The 22,270-nt window shown below is 42.0% G+C and overlaps 1 protein-coding gene across 1 annotated transcript in view; it reads right to left on the bottom strand.

The window, feature by feature from the left end:
- The window catches only part of LOC126299076 (protein Hook homolog 3-like), a 197,136-nt gene that overhangs the window by 83,884 nt on the left and 90,982 nt on the right, over positions 1-22,270 (bottom strand). The window contains exon 5 of the mRNA XM_049990746.1: positions 8,300-8,380. Coding sequence (XP_049846703.1) covers positions 8,300-8,380 — 81 coding nt within the window. The remainder of the gene's footprint in view (positions 1-8,299; positions 8,381-22,270) is intronic.

Here is a 22,270-nt window from a genome sequence, read left to right as displayed (position 1 = left end):
AATGCTCTTACATGTCCCTAGCATATCATAAGCAGATGAACATGCACAATTTTTGCTTTACTGACTAAGTGTATGTTGTGTAATTACATCAAGTACAAAACAGATATGGTGCCATCTGAAACAGCAAGTCTGTTTCTTGCCAGCATAATTCTTCATTTGGAAAGACACTCGGGAAACTTAATTGTCTGAATACTTTCTACATTATTGAGTACGTATTTTCAAGCCTCCTTATGTCCTTGGGAAAGTTTCACAGCCAAAAAAATCAGGATTCCTGAATTTAATTGTTTCTGTCATGCTGGAATAATGTCATCACATTTTAAAGTGACGAATATGAGTAGTTTTTGTTTCACTTGCAGAACTAATCTTGTGTATTTACTTGATACTGTACCACACGAAATACCATATCTGTTTGTTACCAGCATATTTCATCATCTGGAGAGGTGCTTCAGACTCGGAAACTTGAAGCATTTGAATACTTGCTGCAATGTGGAGCACTGCAAGTAGCCATGTACATATGAGTATTGTTTTCCTGGTGCAATTTATGCTGTGAAATTACATTATGTTCAGTATACAAGTTACAAAAAGGTACAACCAAACTTTCAAGAAACATTCCTCACACACAAAGAAAGAAAAGGTGTTACGTGGACATGTGTCCAGAAACGCTTACTTTCCATGTAAGAGCTCATTTTATTACTTCTCTTCAAATCACATTAATCATGGAATGGAAACACACAGCAACAGAATGTACCAGCGTGACTTCAAACACTTTGTTACAGGAAATGCTCAAAATGTCCTCCGTTAGCGAGGATACATCCATCCACCCTCAGTCGCATGGAATCCCTGATGCGCTGATGCAGCCCTGGAGAATGGCGTATTGTATCACAGCCATCCACAATACGGGCACCAAGAGTCTCTACATTTGGTACCGGGGTTGCGTAGACAAGAGCTTTCAAATGCCCCCATAAATGAAAGTCAAGAGGGTTGAGGTCAGAAGAGCCTGGAGGCCATGGAATTGGTCCGCCTCTACCAATCCATTGGTCAGCGAATCTGTTGTTGAGAAGCGTACGAACACTTCGACTGAAATGTGCAGGACCTCCACAGCGCATGAACCACATGTTGTGTCGTACTTGTAAAGGCACATGTTCTAGCAGCACAGGTAGAGTATCCCGTATGAAATCATGATAACGTGCTCCATTCAGCGTAGGTGGACAAAACTAAAATGAGCTCTAACATGGAATTTAAGCTTTTCCGGACACATGTCCACATAACATCTTTTCTTTATTTGTGTGATATGAAGGAACTGCTTGAATAATTTTTACTCTCAGTGTTTCTACTTCCTATCATTTTTCGTGATACTCAGCTTTGGACTGGCACTCACAAAATTAAAAATCACTTTTTTTATATTGTCTTTCTTTCATTTTTGTATTCCTTGGTTTTTTCTTTTCTTGAATAATTTATTCAGAAGTGCCAAATCAATGAAACTACCATTTTTACTTTCCAATGATTAATAATGCTTCCTTGTCTGGTAAGTCTTGAAACCTGGTACAACACCTAGAGGTACATTGCAAGTTTTGCATTGGTATCTGTTTTCCTGGCACACGTTCTGTTTTGTAGAAGCCACACATCAGCATATTAATGAATTTTACTTTGAATGCTCACTCACAATATCATACATAAAATACCTCCTTGTAAGTTTTAGAGGTTTCTTGTCATTTGAGCACATTCCACTGCTAGCTTTTCTCTGTTCTGTTGCATATTTTTCTACATCTTCCCTAAGCAAAGACAAGTGAAACTCCGCGAGTGCCCTGTAACCGACATGTGGAGATCATAACCATTTAAGAACTGCATCACCTGGTACGTGCTTGCCTAGCATGCAGTGGGCCAGGGTTCAATTCCCAGCCACGTTGAAGATTTTTCTCCGCTCGCGGACTGTGTGTTGTGTTGTCCTCATCATCATTTCATCATCGCCGACATGCAAGTCACCCAATGTGGCGTCATCTGAGATAAGACTTGCAACCCGGCAGCCAAACTTCCCTGGATGGGGCATCTTGGCCATTGATGCTACATGATCATTTAAAATATTAATCCAGAACACAAAAACAGAAAAACACGTTAATCTTACTGAGTTCAGTAGCATCTAACAATGGTAAATTGCACTTGTACTTCAGTTGTAATCTACAATACATTGTGGTTTATTGATTTTTTCACCAATATTTCTGTCAGTCTTCTCTGTTTCACAATTTGTAACTCGTTATATGTGGTAAACATCCACATTTCTCAAAATCACTTGATAGTAACTATTTTGTCAGTTGACTTAAACTCAGTTTCTTCTAATTTCAGATACCTCTGCAGCTATGGCATGTTGCGCCTGTTGTCACACATGGGGCTGTTCTGTGGTTGTGAAGCCAGATGAATAGGTCTGGGATAGATTACCACTATCAACTTCAGAGTAAGTCTCTGTTTCAAATATGATCTAAATGGACTTTTCTCAAAATTGTGGAACCCAATTTCTGTTGTTGCACTGACATATACAATGAGTTCAAAAATATACCCAGTCTGACAGCCACGCAGTACAAATGCCTTTACTCACAATCTACTTTGCTTCGATGGAATAAATTGTTTAAAAAATAATCGACCTTTGAAGAACAAGAGACTTTCACTATGTAAAGCTTCTGATGTGGACTAAATGTGCCGGAAATCATCACATGAACTTAAAAAAAAAATGAACAAAATTCCTATAAGGTGTACAACTTTGCTTCCACCATTTTTACTCCAACATTTGAGACTTTAATGTAACAAATTGGTTACACATATATCATTCAAAGTATTTTCCATCGCTGGCCACTAATTTCTCCCATCTTTCGGGAAGTGTACGAATCCCAAGTCGAAAAAATTGTTCCTCTTTAGAAGCAATCCGTGAATTGATCCAATCTGTGACTTCTTCATGAGATCGGAAGTGTTGGTCAGCCAGGCCATGCCCCGTTGATCTAAACATGTGGTTGTCAGAGGAAGCAGTGTCTGGAGAATACGACGGATGGGGTAGGACTTCCCATTTTAACATTTCCAAGTACGTTTTGACCACTTTTGCAACGTGGGGTCGAGCATTGTTGTGCTGCAAACTCACTTTATTGTGCCTCTAGCTGTATTGCAGCCGTTTGTCTTTTAAGTGGGGACATTGATAAAATTGACCAAAAATGTCAATTTTCGATCTATTTTTTTTATTTGTTAGTACAACTCATAGACAATAAGTTCCCAAAGTTTCAATGTTGAAATCGCGTCCAGAGTGCCTGAAAAATTAATTAAAAGTGTGACACGGCCTCCCTGCCATACCGATGATTACAGCAGCACTTCAAGATCAGAGAGATAACAACCCCTACATTCACAAGGAGAGGCTTCCAAATTGCATCTTGGATCTTGTCAAGCCCACTTACAGGTTTCTGGCCAATCCTGCACTTCTCAAAAAGTGTGTTCATGGCAAAACCCAAAATCCAAATGAGTCTCTAAATTCACTCATGTGGAAATGATGCCCTAAAAACTTATTTGCATCTGCTACATTTGTCAGAATTGCAACTTACGATGCAGTTATTGTATTTAATGATGGGAATGTTGGGAGGATGAAGGTATTAGAAAGAATGGGCTTCAAGGTAGGAAATTTTACTCAAGACATACTGAGAAAAATTGATTTACAGTGCGTCTCTGCAGCAGAAAAGTCAGTTGGAGACCTGGTAAAGGAAAGAAGACAGACAACAAGAAACCAGAAGAGAAGCCTTGAAGGGAAAGATGACCCAGAGTACAAACCGGGTGCCTTATGAAGAAGTGACATAAGGAAAAAAGTTAGGTTGAACTTTAAATTGTGTTTCCTGAAAAGTTTGTTTTTTAAATTTTACCGGTATGTACCTTTCCCTCAGATTCTATGAATACTAGAATCATGAAATTTTGTACACATATTTCTGTAAACCTAATAAACATCCAAAGAGCAAATTTTGAAATTCTGATTGCCAGCTAAGATATGGGGCAAAGTGCTTGGAATTTTGAAGGAATTAAAGTTGTACTTGTGGAATTATAATTAAAAATTATTAAAATTCTCCTATTTGACCTATTCCAAAAACCTCAGGAGAGAAGCTTACAACATATATAGAGATGAAACAGAAAATTTGTTGCAGAAAGCTCTTGAAAACTTTATGAGAAAAAGGAACATACATTATTTTTTGAAAATAAAATTTGCAATTTCTTTTTAAAAAAGTTGAAAATATATAATCAAATGATTTTATATGTAAATGTGTTACTTTCATATAAAGTGTGGTATAAAATTTCATTGCCTTACCTTCAAAACTGTGGATTTAGTGCATTTTTAGAATAATGGTTTTCATTAACATCCCCCCTTAAAGGTCTGTTCAAACACATTAATTGCATTCGATAGTGAGCACCTGTGATTATTTTGCTTTTTTTTTAACACCTCATAGTACATGACGCCGAGCTGGTCCCACCAAATGCAGAGTATGATCTTGGAGCCGTGAATATTCGGTTTGGCCATCGACGTGGAAGCATGACCAGGATATCCCCATGATTTTTTGTGTTTAGGGTTATCGTAATGAACCCATTTTTTGTCCACAGTCACAATGCGCGGCAGAAATCCCTTCTATTTATGCCTCTGAAGCAACTGTTCACAAGCACACAAACACCAACAACATCTCTTGGTTTCAGCTCACATGAGACCCAAGTTCCTTCTTTCTGAATCATGCCTTGAGACATTTTGAAATGGCTTGCTGCATCACTCCTACTAATGATGCCAATTCTTCTTGAGTTTGACATGAGTCTTCACTCAGCAATGTCTACAATTCTGCATCTTCAAAAACATTCTCTCTTCCACCACTATGCCAGTCTACAATGTTAAAATCACTGTTCTTGAAATGTTGAAACCACTCATGACACATTCTGTCACTAATAGCATCCTTACCATATGTACTTGGTGGTATTCAATGAGACTAAGCCACTGTTTTCTTCATATTGAAACAAAACAGTAACACCTCCCGCAAATGATGAGAATTAGGCTCGTAAACTGACATTTTCAATCAAGAATAACTTTACGATGCAGACACAAATTGACTAATGTTTGAATGAAGTTATGTTGATCGAGGTGCAAACTAACTGCCTGATGCCTGTGATCTGTTTCTTTCGACCACTACTTACCATTGTCACCACCTATCAGCAAACGGCAGAAGCAAAGTTGTACACCTTGTACTTTTAAACAAAGTGTTGCCTCCAATAGAAGCACAATTGTCACTAAAATGTAACGTCTTCAAAAGTATAACAAAATGGTCTCAGCACATAATTTTGCTGAAAACTCGAGTGTTAAAAGTATATCTATAGACCAATAACCACTTATCTTCAGCTTTTTAAGTTGAGCCATCAGAAGACAAATAGCAACAAAACAATAAAGTTCCTAAAATCCAGTATCAGTCCACCTTGAAACTCGAGAACGCACTGATTCACGAGTATTTGCCATGGTGTACTTGTAAAATCGATTCATTTTGTCTGCTATAAAACAGAACAGATCTTCTGACAGGAATATTATAAAAAATGAGAGAATGGTTGAGTCATTAGCCAGTTGGTATTTGTGCCCTGAAGCCAACTCATCAAAGGGATGCTGTAATGGCACACTCTTTTCCAAAGGGTTTTGCTATCATTTTCTGATCCTTTGGATTCTGAATATCTGCTGACTACACCTCTTGTGGAAGCATCAACTAGAGTGCTGCACCAGCTGATGTACATTGCTGAGGACTGTTACTATGAGATTCTGTTGAAGACTCGTCACTGCTATAGACATCAGAGAATTGACACTTGCTTTCACTGCTAGTGAGTCACCAGGAGCTTTTTATCTATGTAACCACAGTGATGTGACATTTCCCTCACACAAAAGATGAATGCAAAGTTAATACTGACAAAAACACACAACACAAAGTTGAAATCTGCAGAGGGGGACCATAGCAGAAAATGTAGACGCACTCTCAAACTATGCACCTGGAATTCTGAAAATATCTAGAATAATGGTGCAGAAGTTCAGCATTGGGTGTAAACACACCTAGAGCATGCAGGTATGTTCACACTTAAGCTCATCCAAAGCAATGAGATAACCAGTGGAACTGGATACATCAACACATCAATAGCACTTAAGGAAAACCCAGAGGCTGTACTTGAACACATCCACAGCACCTAGAGAGTGGTGGAGCATGATGAGTTAACTCATCCACAGTAATCACAGGTCAAGCACACACAATAGTACAGACAACCCTGTGCTCCCCACCTCAGCAGACAGTGCTCTTACATACACACACGAAAAACGTTCTATCAAATCAGAACATGGCATAAATAAGTAAGTTCCAGAACCTTTCAAAAATAATAAATGTTAAATAACTGCAGAACAAAGGAATTGGTCTAATTAATGAGTATCACGCTATACCACAACAGCATAGCAGAGGACACACATCACACAGGATTATACAAGGGATGTTCAATAAGTATACAACACATTTATTCTGAAAGCAGGTTGGTTTAATCAGGATTCCAATACATCATATTATTCCCCACTCTTCTGGCTACAAAACCCTATTTTTCAGCATAACCTCAGTTAACTGTGAAGGCCTTATGCCACCTTTCTGGATGGGCTTGTATACCCACATGGTATCACTCAACTGGTTGACGTCAGAGCAAATGTCTTGCTGCATCAATAACCATCCCATCACCCACATGCTGAGTGCATCCTTCATTGGGTCAAACAGGTGAAAGTCAAAAGGTGTGAAATTGGGTTATAGGGTGAATGAGAAAGAACAGTCCAACGAAGTTCTGTGAGCTCCTCTTGGATGCGCAGACTTCTGTGAAGCCTTGTGTTGTCATGGAGGAGGAGGAGGAGTTAGTTTGGATTTTTGTGGTGACAAACTAGGTGAAGTCATTTTTTAAATTTCCTGAGGATAATACAATACACTTCAGAGTTGATTGTTGCACCATGAGGGAGGGTATCAAACAGCATAACCCCTTCAGAGTCCCAGAAGACCATTGCCATGATTTGCACAGCTGAGGGGGCAGGTTCGAACTTTTTCTTCAGGGAAGAAGTGGTGTGGCATCTCTCCATGGATTGCCGTTTTGAAGTGATGAACCCACGTTTCATCACCTGTGAAGATGTTTGTGAAAAAGTTGTCATGATAAGCCTCATAATGTGCAAGCAATTCTGCACAGGTGGTCCTTCGTTGCTCTTTATGGACTTCTATTAGATGGCAAGCAACCCAGTGGGCACACATCTTTGAGTACTCCAACTGGTGGATGAGTGTGTCAGCACTACCAACAGACATCCTTTTGAGCAGCGAGGTGTGTGTTTGTGATTTGCTGATAACTTCGAGTGAGAGTGTTCATGCATTCCAGCACTGCCAGAGTCACATCTATGTGGTGCCGGACAATATGCGAAAGATCAAACACATTTGCGCAACCTTGTTGCGATGACGACAGACGCCTTGCCCAATGGCTCAGTGTGCTTTGGTTTACTGCCAGGTCTCCTTAGACATTCTGCAAGTGCCTATGAATATCTGCGATGCTCTGGTTTTCTGCCAAAAGAAACTCAATAACTGCTCTCTGATTGGAAAGCACCTCTATTACAGACACCATTTTGAAGACTATGTGTAGTGTTAACACCAACTGAAATGTCATGAAACTACAGGGGCTGAAGTGGGAATATTCCATGATATTCCACAACAAACTCTGCATTTTTCAACCAGAATCGGCTGAGGAAAAAAAAGTGTTGTATTACTTACTAAATGCTCCTTGTAATTGTAAGAAGCTAAAATATATCTCAAAATACAAAAACTGTTCATATAAAGAGGATTCACGTATGTTTACATGATCCTGGCATCAATATTTGAGTTTTCCAAAGTTTTCCCAAATGATTACATGCAAATGTCCAGATGATTCCTACTAATGTGCCACCTTTTCCTTGGTTATTAGTAATCCACATAAAATGAAGTAAATTCCTACACTGTGGGATTCAGATTGTTGTTGTTTTGAGCATTAATTTCACTCTGACATTTAACATTCCTGGTTTTAGTATAATGTTTTGTTTTCTTTCAGTGACTTATATAACACTGCATCACAAGTATTAGTTATATGCCAAAAATCCAGTATTCACAATTGAAACATCTTCTGTTGACTTAAGTATCACTATGGACTATGAATCAAGAGCAGACACAATATGAAACTACAAACACCATCTGCATATAATAACATGCCTATGCAGACAAGCATCCAACAATACCTTGCTTCTGGTTGCAGTTAACTGCACATCCCAAAATAAGCTGCAACAAGCGCCCCAGCTCTGCAGCATCACATTTTTCTCCTGAAAATAAAACAATGTCTTGAATGTAAAAGAAACATAGTACCCACATACACAATACACAAAATGATAACCTAACAAAAGGGGCATGTCCTTGGTACAATTTAAGACATACTAGCTGAGTACCCGGCATTGACCGGGTATGTATTTATTCCAGTCTTCTATTAGTCCATCATCTCCTGTCCTCTGCTCCTCTCCACTCTATCTGTCCATCTGCTCCTCCTTTATATCTTTTATTTGCCCATCTCCTCTGGAGCCTCCCCCCCCCCCCCCCCCCAAGTCTATCCCCTTCTCTTTCTCTTTGTCCATCTCCTCCCACTCTCTCCGTCCATCTTGTTCTCTCCCCCCCTTCCCCCCTTTTGCTATCTATCTCCTCCTCCCTTCTCTCTCTGTACAGCTCTCCTCTTCACTTTTTCCATCCATCACCCCCCCCCCCCCTCTCACTCTCACTCACTCACTCACTCATCTCTCTCTCTCTCTCTCTCTCTCTCTCTCTCTCTCTCTCTCTCTCTCTGTATGTCCATCTTCTCCTCCCCTCACCTCTCTCTGCATTATCACATGTGCCCCAATAGGAGGTTGCCGGTTCTTACCCCCACAATATTTCTTTCCAGATAGTAAGTAATATGTGTACCAAGTTTGGTTGAAATTGATCCAGGAGTTTACAAGGAGCTCTTTATCGATGGTTTTGTCCACATATGCATGTCAAATATATTTAATAACTTTCACACATATTTGTAGACACATTTCTTTTGTACCTCTAGCAAATTTTGTCTTGCAGATTCGTATTCATGTGGCTCAATGTTAATGATGTCATATTTCCTGAACTGTGTGGCCTACAATGATACAATTTCGCAAGTACATCAAGTGATATGTGTGGATACTGTCTGTTACCAACAGAGTTGGTAGTAAAGAAGTAATAAATTAAAACATCATGTATGATGGGGCAGTTTTTGATGCATCTCAGTGCTTATAACACCATATCTCCTGCACCATGTATTGTACAACAATATATTTTAATTATGGCGCACTGACACCCCAACTATTAAAATTTGGTTTTAGAAATTAATAGTGCTCTAGTAGTTTCAGAACTCAAGTTACGGAGTCTCCTGTAGAGTATCTATATCAATAATCATGATTTTAACCCTCCAGACAAGATTCACATAATGAACTGATAAAAAAATCATTGCATATAAGAAACAACAATGTAGATAAATATTTATTCAAAAAGGAAGTGAATATAGCATGAATAAAAGTAATGGGTAATAAAAACAGTCTATAAGCTAACTAATGATGATGACAATGATATATATGTAGGGTGATCAGGTTCATAACAGACTTGTGGTCCAGTGGCCAAGATAAAATACTTTAACATGAATATGGTTGAAAAGGTTGGCAATGTTACATTAAAACATCTAAGAAGAATCACATCATTCATTTATAGACATATGCATGAATGCACTTGCCCATGTAAGCATGTCCGCATATGCACATGACAGAAAAATCACATCCACATTCATGATATCTAGCACTCGCTCTCTCTCTCTCTCTCTCTCTCTCTCTCACACACACACACACACACACACACACACACACACACACACACACACACACCTAAAAAAATGAAAAATTCAACACTTAAGTTAAAATACAAAGGGAAAGAAGATTTAGTATAGTGTGAAATAGAGAATGTACCTAACACATGTCACTCACTATTCATTTTAGTAAAAATTGATGAGACATCTACTCTACAACTGACAGAAATCATGAGATAAGTTCAAACACTCACTCTCTAAATACACATCAAACTCAGCTCATCATCAGCTTAGTGTGTTGGTCTGCAGTTATTTTACAGTTGCTCTCTTATCAAACAATAACAGTTTGGTAGGCTCAGTGGCAAAGTGTCAGACTATAAATCTGAAGGTCTTGAGTTCGATCTCCAGTCAATATTAGGATTTTTATCTCTCACTTATCATGTCTTTCACTTCTGGCAGTGTTAGTTGATGTGAAAAATGCCTAGCTGCACAATGGTTTGGAATCCACGTTAAATTGTAGATCCCTTCTGACATGAAATGAAATGACTGCATCGCATTGATGTCCCGGTGTCCCCAACTAGTGAAGTTCGGCCGTCAAGTTGCGAGTCTTTTCAGTTGACACCACAATGGATCACTTGTGTGTCGATGATGATGATGATGATGATGATGATGGACACAATACATAGACCCCGAGTGGAGAAAATCTGCAACCCAGCTGAGAATCGAACCCAGACCCACTGCATGGCAGTCAGACGTACTGACCACTCAGCCATGGGGTGAGACAGATCCATCTATAAGTAGCTGGTATGTCAGTACAAAGGTTCCTGAGGTAGGTAATGGCATACCACCCTCAACAGGACCATGCGTAGTACAGCAATGTGGTATTCAAAACAATCTTCAGATCGATGGCTGCTTTACTTAGTGACTTAAAACCCACATACACTGATGGGGGGAGGGGGAACAAACAATCGCAACACCAAGGAGGAGTTATTTGATGTAAACAGAAGTTTGTAGGCCTGTTTCTGGTTTCTGCATCTGAGAGATGATATCTACTCCAATTTCACACCAGTGACATAAGGTGGCACTAGTAGCAACACTAAGAGGATGTAATCAGGTTTTCTTTAAATACACACTGTAATGGTTATGGGTGTTAGTTATCTTTGAGATTGGATGTGATGAGTTGATATTAGTCAAGAATGCCTTTAAGGTGACAAAGACACCATTATCAACACCTCACTGAGTCTGAACGAGGTCACATAATAGACCTATGAGAGGCTAGATTTTTTTCTTCTGTAGTAATGCAGAAAGACTTGGCAGGAATGCTATCAATGTTCATGACTGCTGGCAGTGGTGGTGACTAGAATGTATGCTTGCAAGAAGACTGCTCTCTGGACAGCCACATGGCACTACTGAGAGGGTCCATTATAATTATCTGGGCTGTTAAACCGTGGTCGGCTGATGAACTCTGTGTCAATTCCCAACGTTTTGTCCCCGTCTGCGGAGGACATCTTCAAGGGGGTCTGTAGCTCGATGGAAGGTCCAACACACCCACTGGCTCACTACAGACTGCCATTAAATTCCGTGTCCACGAGCTCCCACGACGAGGCATGACGTCACTTGTTTTGAAAACGTAGTGCAATTGGCTGCTTTCCACTGCCATCGATCGCCGTTACCATCACCCAGTAGTGGACGGGTGGTACACATCTTCTTCAACACCGGCATCCATATACCGCTTAATTTCATGCCCTCCTCATTTCGGTTGAAATTATTAGGGCGTTTGGCGATTTCGGTTACTTCCCTGTAGAGCCTTTCGTAATATTCGCTTGTGCCCGCTAGTACTTGAGTCTCCTCGAAATGAATGTGATGGTTACCTGGCTGGAAAGCATGCTCCGCAACAGCTGATTATTCCATTTCTCCTCTTCTACAATTGCCCTTGGCTCTTCCAAACGTTTTGAAACAGTTATTTTAGTGGTACCCACATAAACATCTCCACAGCTGCATGGGATCCTATACACTCCCAGCTTTTTCCAATGGTTTGCGAGCCACCTTGGCAGGCTTAAGGTATTCCTGTATCTTCCTGGTGGGCTTGTAAATTATGGTAATATTCTGTTTCATCAAGATCCTCCCTATTCTTTCCGCTACATTTTTAACGAACAGCAGGAAAACCTTAGATTTTGCAGTAGCCTGTACGTCACTATGATTTCTGCGTGGCTGTGGCAATGCACATTTTATTTCGGCAGACGAATGTCTGTTCTTCATTAGTGCATTGTGGAGGTGTTTCATCTCAGTGTCGAGCAACTGAGGTTCACAAATATTTCTAGCTCTGCCCGCCAACGTCTTGATAACAACCCCCCTGCTGTTGTGGGTGGTGGTTCGAATACCGGTTCAAATAACAGTCCGTGTGCGTGGGTTTGTTACAGAACCCACACTGCGAATTCCTGCTTCTACACTGGCTATAATTTCTTCCGTGGGCCCAAAACGTGGACCAACAGCAAAATTTCCTCCCTTGGCAAGCACAGATGTCTCATCGTCAGATAGCGAATTCACAGTGTGGATTCTGTAACAGCTGAAGAAATCTGTATAGAAACAGTGAGAACATTAGCCATGCAAAACCACCGAAGAGTAATATAACTGTGGGTGAGAGAAGAGCTTTAAAAGTCCTGAATGACGACGATAGTATTTTGATTCTCCCAACTGACAAAGGAAGCACAATGGTGGTTATGGATGTGGCCGACTATCAGAGTAAAATTACTGATCTACTGGATCCGTAAGCATATAGGAAGTTGAATAAGGACCCCACTAACAACGTTCCTAGAACTGTGTCGTGGTTAATAAAAAAGTCCTCCATTGAAGAGAATGTACAGAAAGGTCTCTGCAATTTGGTTGCGCTACCACCAAGGCTTTATGGATTATCCAAAATTCATAAAGAAAATGTGCCGTTAAGACCGATACTAAGTGCCATTAGTTCGCCCACCTACTCGTTAGCCAAATTTTTAACTTCACTGTTAAAACCACATGTGGGCCATTCAGGCTCTTATATAAAGAATTAGACACATTTCATCAGCAGATTGAATGGCATAGTGGTCCAGCCAGAGGACATATTGGTCAGCTTCGATGTGGTATCACTGTTTACCATGGTTCCACTTAATGATGTATTGGAACAGCTGGATCAAATTTTTCCTGCCTATATTTCAGAACTGTTTAAGTGTTGCTTGATGACCACATACTTCAAGTGAAATGAACAGTTTTATGAACAAATGGATGGCATGACTATGGGAAGCCCCCTAAGTCCTGTAATTGCAAACTCTTTTATGGAGAAATTCAAAGAACAGGCCTTAGGTACTGCCAACAAAAAACCAAATGTATGGTTCCGATATGTGGATGACACGTTTGTGCTGTGGAGACATGGCAGGGAGGAACTAAGCCAGTTCCACGAACATCTCAATAGTAAAACTCAAGAATTCAGTACACAATGGAGGAAGAGGTAGACGGCAAATTTCATTTCCTCAATGTGCTTGTTTTTAGAAATGAAAATGGTGGTTGGGGCACTCAGTATACCACAAACCCACACACACGGACCGTTATTTGCACTGGGATTTGAACCACCACCCACAACAGAAGGGGGGGTGTTATCATCAAGATGTTAGCGGACAGAGCTAGAAATATTTGCAAACATGAGTTGCTCCATGCTGAGATGGAACATCTCCAAAATGCACTAAGGAAGAACGGATATTCGTCTGCCGAAATAAAACATACATTGTGACAGCCACACGGAAATCATAGTGACGTACAGGCTACTGCAAACTCTAAGGTTTCCCTGCCGTTTGTTAAAAATGTAACGAAAAGAATAGGGAGAATCTTGATGAAGCGGAATATTACCATAATTTACAAGCCCACCAGGAAGATACAGGAATACCTTAAGCCTGCCAAGGACACTCGCAAACCATTGGAAAAAGCTGGGAGTGTATAGAATCCCATGCAGCCGTGGAGATGTTTGTGTGGGTACCACTAAAAGAACTGTTTCAAAACGTTTGGAAGAGCACAAGGGCAATTGTGGAAGAGGAGAAATGGAACGATCAGCTGTTGCGGAGCAAGCTTTCCAGCCAGGTAACCACCATACTTCTTTCGAGGAGATACAAGTACTAGCGGCCACAAGCAGATATTACGAAAAGCTCCACAGGGAGGTAATCAAAATCGCCAAACACCCTAATAATTTCAATCGAAATGAGGAGGGCGTGAAATTAAGCGGTATATGGATGCCGGTGTTGAAGATGATGTGTACCACCCATCCACTGCTGGGTGATGGCAACGACGATCGATGGCAGGGGACAGCGGCCAATTGCACTGATGTTTTCAAAACACGTGACGTCACGCCTCAGCACGGGAGCGCAAGGACACAGGAATTTAGCGGCAGTCAGTAGTGAGCCAGTGGGTGTGTTGGACCTTCCCCCTTGAAGATGTCCTCCACAGATGGGGACGAAACGTTGGGAATTGACACAGAATTCATCAACCAACCACGGTATAACAGCCCAGATAATTACAATGGACATGACATTTCCAGCTTTGAAAGTCTACATTTTAGTAACTACTGAGAGGGAACACCACCAGTTTAGCATATGCCTCTGGCACATTGTACTGCATCTACTGGATCTGCAGGAGCAAGTTAGCACCACAGTGACACAACGAACTGTTACAAATTGGTTATTTTAAGGATATCTCCAAACCAGAGAACCTGTAGCATGCATTCCACTGAGCCCACACCACCGGCATTAGCGATTTCAGTGGTGTCAAGTGAGATCACATTGAAGGGCAGGGTAGAGGTCTTTTGTTTTTACTGCTGAAAGCTGATTATGCCTCAGTGCCAGAGATGGCCGTGTGTTGGTTAGGAGACCACTTGAGGGTCTGCAACTAACCTATCTGCGTGTTAAGACACACTGGAGCTACACCTGGCATTGTAGTTTGGGATGCACTTTCATACGACAGCAGGAGCACTTTCGTGGTTATCCCATACACCTTGCTGGAAATCTGTACATCAGTCTGGTGATTCGACCTTTTGTACTGCCATTCATGAACAGGTTTCCATGGGGTGTTTTCCAGCTGGATAACACTCACCCACATACTGCTGTTGTAGCTCAACATGCTCTACAGTATGTCAAGATGTTGCCTTGGCCTGATAAATCAATCTGCCTCCAATCAAGCACATATGGAACATCATCAGGCGACAACTCCAGAGTCACCCACAGACAGCATTAACCATCCCTGTATTGCCTAACCGAGTGCAACAGATATGGAACTCCATCCCACAAACTGGCATCCAGCACATGTACAACACAATGCATGTACATTTGCATGCATGCATTCAACATTCTGGGAGTTACCGGTTACTAATGTAACAGCATTTCACATCTGCAATGCCTTATCTCACATTTAAATTAACCTGTATCTTACAATGCTAATCACTTAAATAAGTTATCTACACAAATGTTCTCGTAAAACTTCATTACTCAACATTAGTTACTTTTGGTGTTGATTTTTCTTCTTTCAGTGTACATAAATCACAAGTAACAATGATGGTACTAACATAAGTATGTGCTCCAATTTTCAGCTGGTAGAATTCGTTTCCCTCATGAGATCTATATTAGAAAAGCTTATGTTCTTTCAGCAGTAGATAACAACTTAATAATATATGAAGAGGCCACCTAAGTAACAGCAAATACAGAAGCAATAAAAGAATTAGACCTATGCATACTATACAACAAACTGAACAAACTATAACAAAAAACAAAAAGCATGAAAACACACAGTCATAAAGAAGAGTTTTGCTAATCTCAGCTTATTTATGTACACAGATGGCCATTAAAATCACAATGCCAGGAAGGATATCAAATAATGAAATTTTACTTATTGCATGTATAATAGCAAGTACACATGATTAAATTTTTAAGCGAGTTTGAAGTATATGAACTGCCACCTCTGACAGCTTGTTGAAAGATAATGTCACAGAGGTGGAGACAGGGCACAGCCACTAGCCTTAACACATCAGAAATATAATATCTGCTGTCCTAATTATCATCTATCTGGCCTAGAGGTGATTGTGATATGAGTACCCAATGGCATCCCATACCATCAGGCCAGGTATGACTGTACGACATTGATAAACATAAGATGGTAATTTTTTTCTCCTCAAAGACTCCATGCACAGATATGGCCATTGTGATACAGTAAGTAGAACTGAGACTCATCTGAAAAGATGATTTGGTGCCACTCATGTGTCTCTTAGCAACACTGCACATGCAATTCTCTCTGTTGTCATGTCAAGGGAAGTCACAACGGTGATGGCCATGCAGACAGTTTGTGGTACTCCAGATGTTATAGCATTACCGATGTGGATACTTATGTTGAAGCAAAGAAGCTATTTCCACTCAAAGTATGTGACGTGGCTTTATGATCCTGCATAGCCGAGCACAGACTACCTCTGTACTTTTGGATGCTAATCATGGGGGGCAGTGAGATTCTGCAAGACATTAAATATGGCCTTCCTGAACACAGTGATGAACTCCAGTCTCTATATGCCACGACCCTGTCATTTTCGAATTCTGACGCACACCGGTAGATGTTTCTCCTTACACAAGGCATGACAAGATCTTCTCAAAACCAAGTAACATTTAAATGTAACAACTGAAAATCAGGGATGGAATAACAATACACAATAGGATAAATTACAACTCATCACAAAGAGGACACGCTGAACAGCAGTCAGACACATTTACAAGTAGATTGCTGGATGTTACTTAGCTATCAGACAGAGTCTATCATCAGCTGAATAAAACACGTGCGCACACACACACACACACACACACACACACACACACACACACACACACAGCTTACACTCTTTAAGGGCATTGTTGGGGTACAGCACACAGAAAAGACAAAGGACATTAGTGTGAGAGTTATGTGTGTATAAAAATGTGTGTGTGTGTGTGTGTGTGTGTGTGTGTGTGTGTGTGTGTGTGTGTGTGTGTTTTCTCTATCTAATGAAGAATGTTGTCTGATAGCTACACAACATCCAATGGCCTACTTTTAAATGTGGGTGTGCACTGCTCAGTGGCACCTCTATGTGATGAGCAGCAATCTATTCAATTCACATCAATGTAAACATTAAATGTGTTAGCTGAAGGATAAATCTACTGCATAATACTTCCTTTTATGCAAAATGTTGGTGGCATTACTCTTACCTACTTTGTATAGTTACTCTGAAATTCTGATCATTTATGTATTCACGCATGTAGTACACTTCTTGCCAATCTGGCATTGCTGAAGTGCTGTCTTCATCATGCCACAATTTTAATGGCCAGCGGTTTACTTCAAAACTAGTACTTAGGAATGGACTTTATCCAAATACAAAGATCGTCCCCCGAGAAAGTAAGATGCAGACAAAATGCATACTGTATAAATAACATGGGCTTTTTACATAGGAATGTTTCTGCTACTGCTGTTCCTATTTTTTAATGAGATGTGTCTAACACCAATCTGCAAAATGAGCCAAGGAACACATATATTTCTTGTAAAATTTGAAAAATACAGAAACCTCTGCTAAAATGTGGCATAAAATCACCAGCAACTGGGAAATCCTGCTGAGTTATGAATGCATTTTAAAACACAATATCTACATCTACATCTACATTCATACTCTGCAAGCCACCCAACGGTGTGTGGCAGAAGGCACTTTACGTGCCACTGTCATTACCTCCCTTTTCTGTCCCAGTCGCGTATGGTTCGCGGGAAGAACGACTGTCTGAAAGCCTCCGTGGGCTCGAATCTCTCTAATTTTACATTCGTGATCTCCACGGGAGGTATAAGCATGGGGAAGCAGTATATTCCATACCTCATCCAGAAACGCACCCTCTCGAAACCTGGACAGCAAGCTACACCGCGATGCAGAGTGCCTCTCTTGCAAAGTCTGCCACTAAACATCGCCGTAACACTATCACGGTTACCAAATAACCCTGTGACGAAACGCGCTGCTCTTCTTTGGATCTTCTCTATCTCCTCCGTCAACCCGACCTGGTACGGATCCCACACTGATGAGCAATACTCAAGTATAGGTCGAACGAGTGTTTTGTAAGCCACCTCCTTTGTTGATGGACTACATTTTCTAAGGACTCTCCCAATGAAACCTGGTACCCCGCCTTACCAACAATTAATTTGATATGATAATTCCATTTCAAATCGTTCCGCACGCATACTCCCAGATATTTAACAGAAGTAACTGCTACCAGTGTTTGTTCCGCTATCATATAATCATGCAATAAAGGATCCTTCTTTCTATGTATTCGCAATACATTACATTTGTCTATGTTAAGGGTCAGTTGCCACTCCCTACACCAAGTGCCTATCCGCTGCAGATCTTCCTGCATTTTGCTACAATTTTCTAATGCTGCAACTTCTCTGTTTACTACAGCATCATTCGCAAAAAGCCGCATGGAACTTCCGACACTACCTACTAGGTCATTTATATACACTCCTGGAAATTGAAATAAGAACACCGTGAATTCATTGTCCCAGGAAGGGGAAACTTTATTGACACATTCCTGGGGTCAGATACATCACATGATCACACTGACAGAACCACAGGCACATAGACACAGGCAATAGTGCATGCACAATGTCGGCACTAGTACAGTGTATATCCACCTTTCGCAGCAATGCAGGCTGCTATTCTCCCATGGAGACGATCTTAAAAATGCTGGATGTAGTCCTGTGGAACTGCTTGCCATGCCATTTCCACCTGGAGCCTCAGTTGGACCAGCGTTCGTGCTGGACGTGAAGACCGCGTGAGACGACGGTTCATCCAGTCCCAAACATGCTCAATGGGGGACAGATCCGGAGATCTTGCTGGCCAGGGTAGTTGACTTACATCTTCTAGAGCACGTTGGGTGGCACGGGATACACGCATACGACCATCATTGGCACCAAGGCAGAAGCGACTCTCATCGCTGAAGACGACACGTCTCCATTCGTCCCTCCATTCACGCCTGTCGCGACACCACTAGAGGCGGGCTGCACGATGTTGGGGCGTGAGCGGAAGACGGCCTAACGGTGTGCGGGACCGTAGCCCAGCTTCATGGAGACGGTTGCGAATGGTCCTCGCCGATACCCCAGGAGCAACAGTGTCCCCAATTTGCTGGGAAGTGGCGGTGCGGTCCCCTACGGCACTGCGTAGGATCCTACGGTCTTGGCGTGCATCCGTGCGTCGCTGCGGTCCGGTCCCAGGTCGACGGGCACGTGCACCTTCCGCCAACCACTGGCGACAACATCGATGTACTGTGGAGACCTCACGCCCCACGTGTTGAGCAATTTGGCGGTACGTCCACCCGGCCTCCCGCATGCCCACTATACGCCCTCGCTCAAAGTCCGTCAACTACACATACGGTTCACGTCCACGCTGTCGCGGCATGCTACCAGTGTGAAAGACTGCGATGGAGCTCCGTATGCCACGGCAAACTGGCTGACACTGACGGCGGCGGTGCACAAATGCTGCGCAGCTAGCGCCATTCGACGGCCAACACCGCGGTTCCTGGTGTGTCCGCTGTGCCGTGCGTGTGATCATTGCTTGTACAGCCATCTCGCAGTGTCCGGAGCAAGTATGGTGGGTCTGACACACCGGTGTCAATGTGTTCTTTTTTCCATTTCCAGGAGTGTATATTGTGATAAGCAATGGTCCCATAACACTCCCCTGTGGCACGCCAGAGGTTACTTTAACGTCTGTAGACGTCTCTCCATTGATAACAACATGCTGTGTTCTGTTCGCTAAAAACTCTTCAATCCAGCCACACAGCTGGTCTGATATTCCGTAGGCTCTTACTTTGTTTATCAGGCGACAGTGCGGAACTGTATCGAACGCCTTCCGGAAGTCAAGAAAAATTGCATCTACCAGGGAGCCTGTATCTAATATTTTCTGGGTCTCATGAACAAATAAAGCGAGTTGGGTCTCACACGATCGCTCTTTCCAGAATCCATGTTGACTCCTACAGAGTAGATTCTGGGTTTCCAAAAACGACATTATACTCGAGCAAAAAGCATGTTCTAAAATGCTACAACAGATTGACGTCAGAGATATAGGTCTATAGTTTTGCGCATCTGCTCGAGGACCCTTTTTGAAGACTGGGACTACCTGTACTCTTTTCCAATCATTTGGAACCTTCCGTTCCTCTAGAGACTTGCGGTACACGACTGTTAGAAGGGGGGCAAGTTCTTTCGCGTACCCTGTGTAGAATTGAATTGGTATTACGTCAGGTCCAGTGGACTTTCCTCTGTTGAGTGATTTCAGTTGCTTTTCTCTTCCTTGGACACTTATTTCGATGTCAGCCATTTTTTCATTTGTGCGAGGATTTAGAGAAGGAACTGCAGTGAGGTCTTCCTCTGTGAAACAGCTTTGGAAAAAGGTGTTTAGTATTTCAGCTTTAAGCGTGTCATCCTCTGTTTTACAGCCATCATCATCTCGGAGTGTCTGGATATGCTATTTCGAGCCACTTACTGATTTAACGTAAATGCAGAACTTCCTAGGATTTTCTGTCAAGTCGGTACATAGAATTTTACTTTCAAATTCACTGAACGCTTCATGCATAGCCCTCCTTACGCTAACTTTGACATCGTTTAGCTTCTGTTTGTCTGAGAGGTTTTGGCTGCGTTTAAACTTGGAGTGAAGCTCTCTTTGTTTCCGCAGTAGTTTCCTAACTTTGTTGTTGAACCACAGTGGGTTTTTCCAGTCCCTCACAGTTTTACTCAGCACGTACCTGTCTAAAACGCATTTTACAATTGCCTTAAACTTTTTCCATAAACACTCAACATTGTCAGTGTCGGAACAGAAATTTTCGTTTTGATCTGTTAGGTAGTCTAAAATCTGCCTTCTATTACTCTTGCTAAACAGATAAACCTTCCTCCCTTTTTTTATATTCCTATTAACTTCCATATTCAGGAATGCTGCAACGGCCTTATGATAACTGATTCCCTGTTCTGCACTTACAGAGTCGAAAAGTTCGGGTCTGTTTGTTATCAGTAGGTCCAAGATGTTATCTCCACGAGTCAGTTCTCTGTTTAATTGCTCGAGGTAATTTTCGGATAGTACACTCAGTATAATGTCACTCGATGCTCTGTCCCTACCACCCGTCCTAAACATCTGAGTATCCCAGTCTATATCTGGTAAATTGAAATCTCCACCTAAGACTATAATATGCTGAGAAAATTTATGTAAAATGTATTCCAAATTTTCTCACAGCTGTTCTGCCACTAATGCTGCTGAGTCGGGAGGTCGGTAAAAGTAGCCAATTATTAACCTAGCTTGGTTGTTGAGTGCAACCTCCACCCATAATATTTCGCAGGAACTATCCACTTCTTCTTCACTACAGGATAATCTACTACTAACAGCGACAAACACGCCACCACCGGTTGCATGCAATCTATCCTTTCTAAACACCGTCTATGCCTTTGTAAAAATTTCGGCTGAATTTATCTCTGGCTTCAGCCAGCTTTCTGTAGCTATAACGATTTCAGCTTCGGTGCTTTCTATCAGCACTTGAAGTTCCGATACTCTACCAAGCAACTTCGGCAGTTTACAATTACAATACCGATTGCTGCTTGGTCCCCGCATGTCCTGACTTTGCCCCGCACCCTTTGAAGCTGTTGCCCTTTCTGTACTTGCCCGAGGCCATCTAACCTAAAAAACTGCCCAGTCCATGCCACGCAGCCCCTGCTACCCGTGTAGCCGCTTGCTGCGTGTAGTGGACTCCTGGCCTATCCAGCGGAACCCAAAACCCCACCACCGTATGGCGCAAATCGAGGAATCTGCAGCCCACACGGTCGCAGAACCGTCCCAGCCTCTGATTCAGACCCTCCACTCGGCTCTGTACCAAATGTCCGCAGTCAGTACTGTCGACGATGCTGCAGATGGTGAGGTCTACTTTCATCCCGCTAGCGAGACTGGCAGTCTTCACCAAATCAGATAGCCACCGGAAGCCAGAGAGGATTTCATCCGATCCATAGCGACACACATCATTGGTGCCGACATGAGCGACCACCTGCAGATGGGTGCACCCTGTACCCTTCATGGCAACCGGAAGGACCCTTTCCACATATGGAATGACTCCCCCCGGTATGCACACAGAGTGCACATTGGTTTTCTTCCCCTCTCTTGCTGCCATATCCCTAAGGGGCCCCATTACGCGCCTAACATGGAGCTCCCAACTACCAGTAAGCCCACCCTCTGCGACTGCCCGGATCTTGCAGACTGAGGGGCAACCTCTGGAATAGGACAAAGAGACATCTCCGGCCGTACATCAGTATCAGCCGGAGACAGAGC

This window comes from Schistocerca gregaria, chromosome X, assembly GCF_023897955.1.
Source record: "Schistocerca gregaria isolate iqSchGreg1 chromosome X, iqSchGreg1.2, whole genome shotgun sequence".
Classification (NCBI taxonomy): domain Eukaryota; kingdom Metazoa; phylum Arthropoda; class Insecta; order Orthoptera; family Acrididae; genus Schistocerca; species Schistocerca gregaria.
The sequence above is the reverse complement of the archived record's forward strand: the minus strand, read 5'-3'. Positions and strand labels throughout refer to the sequence as shown.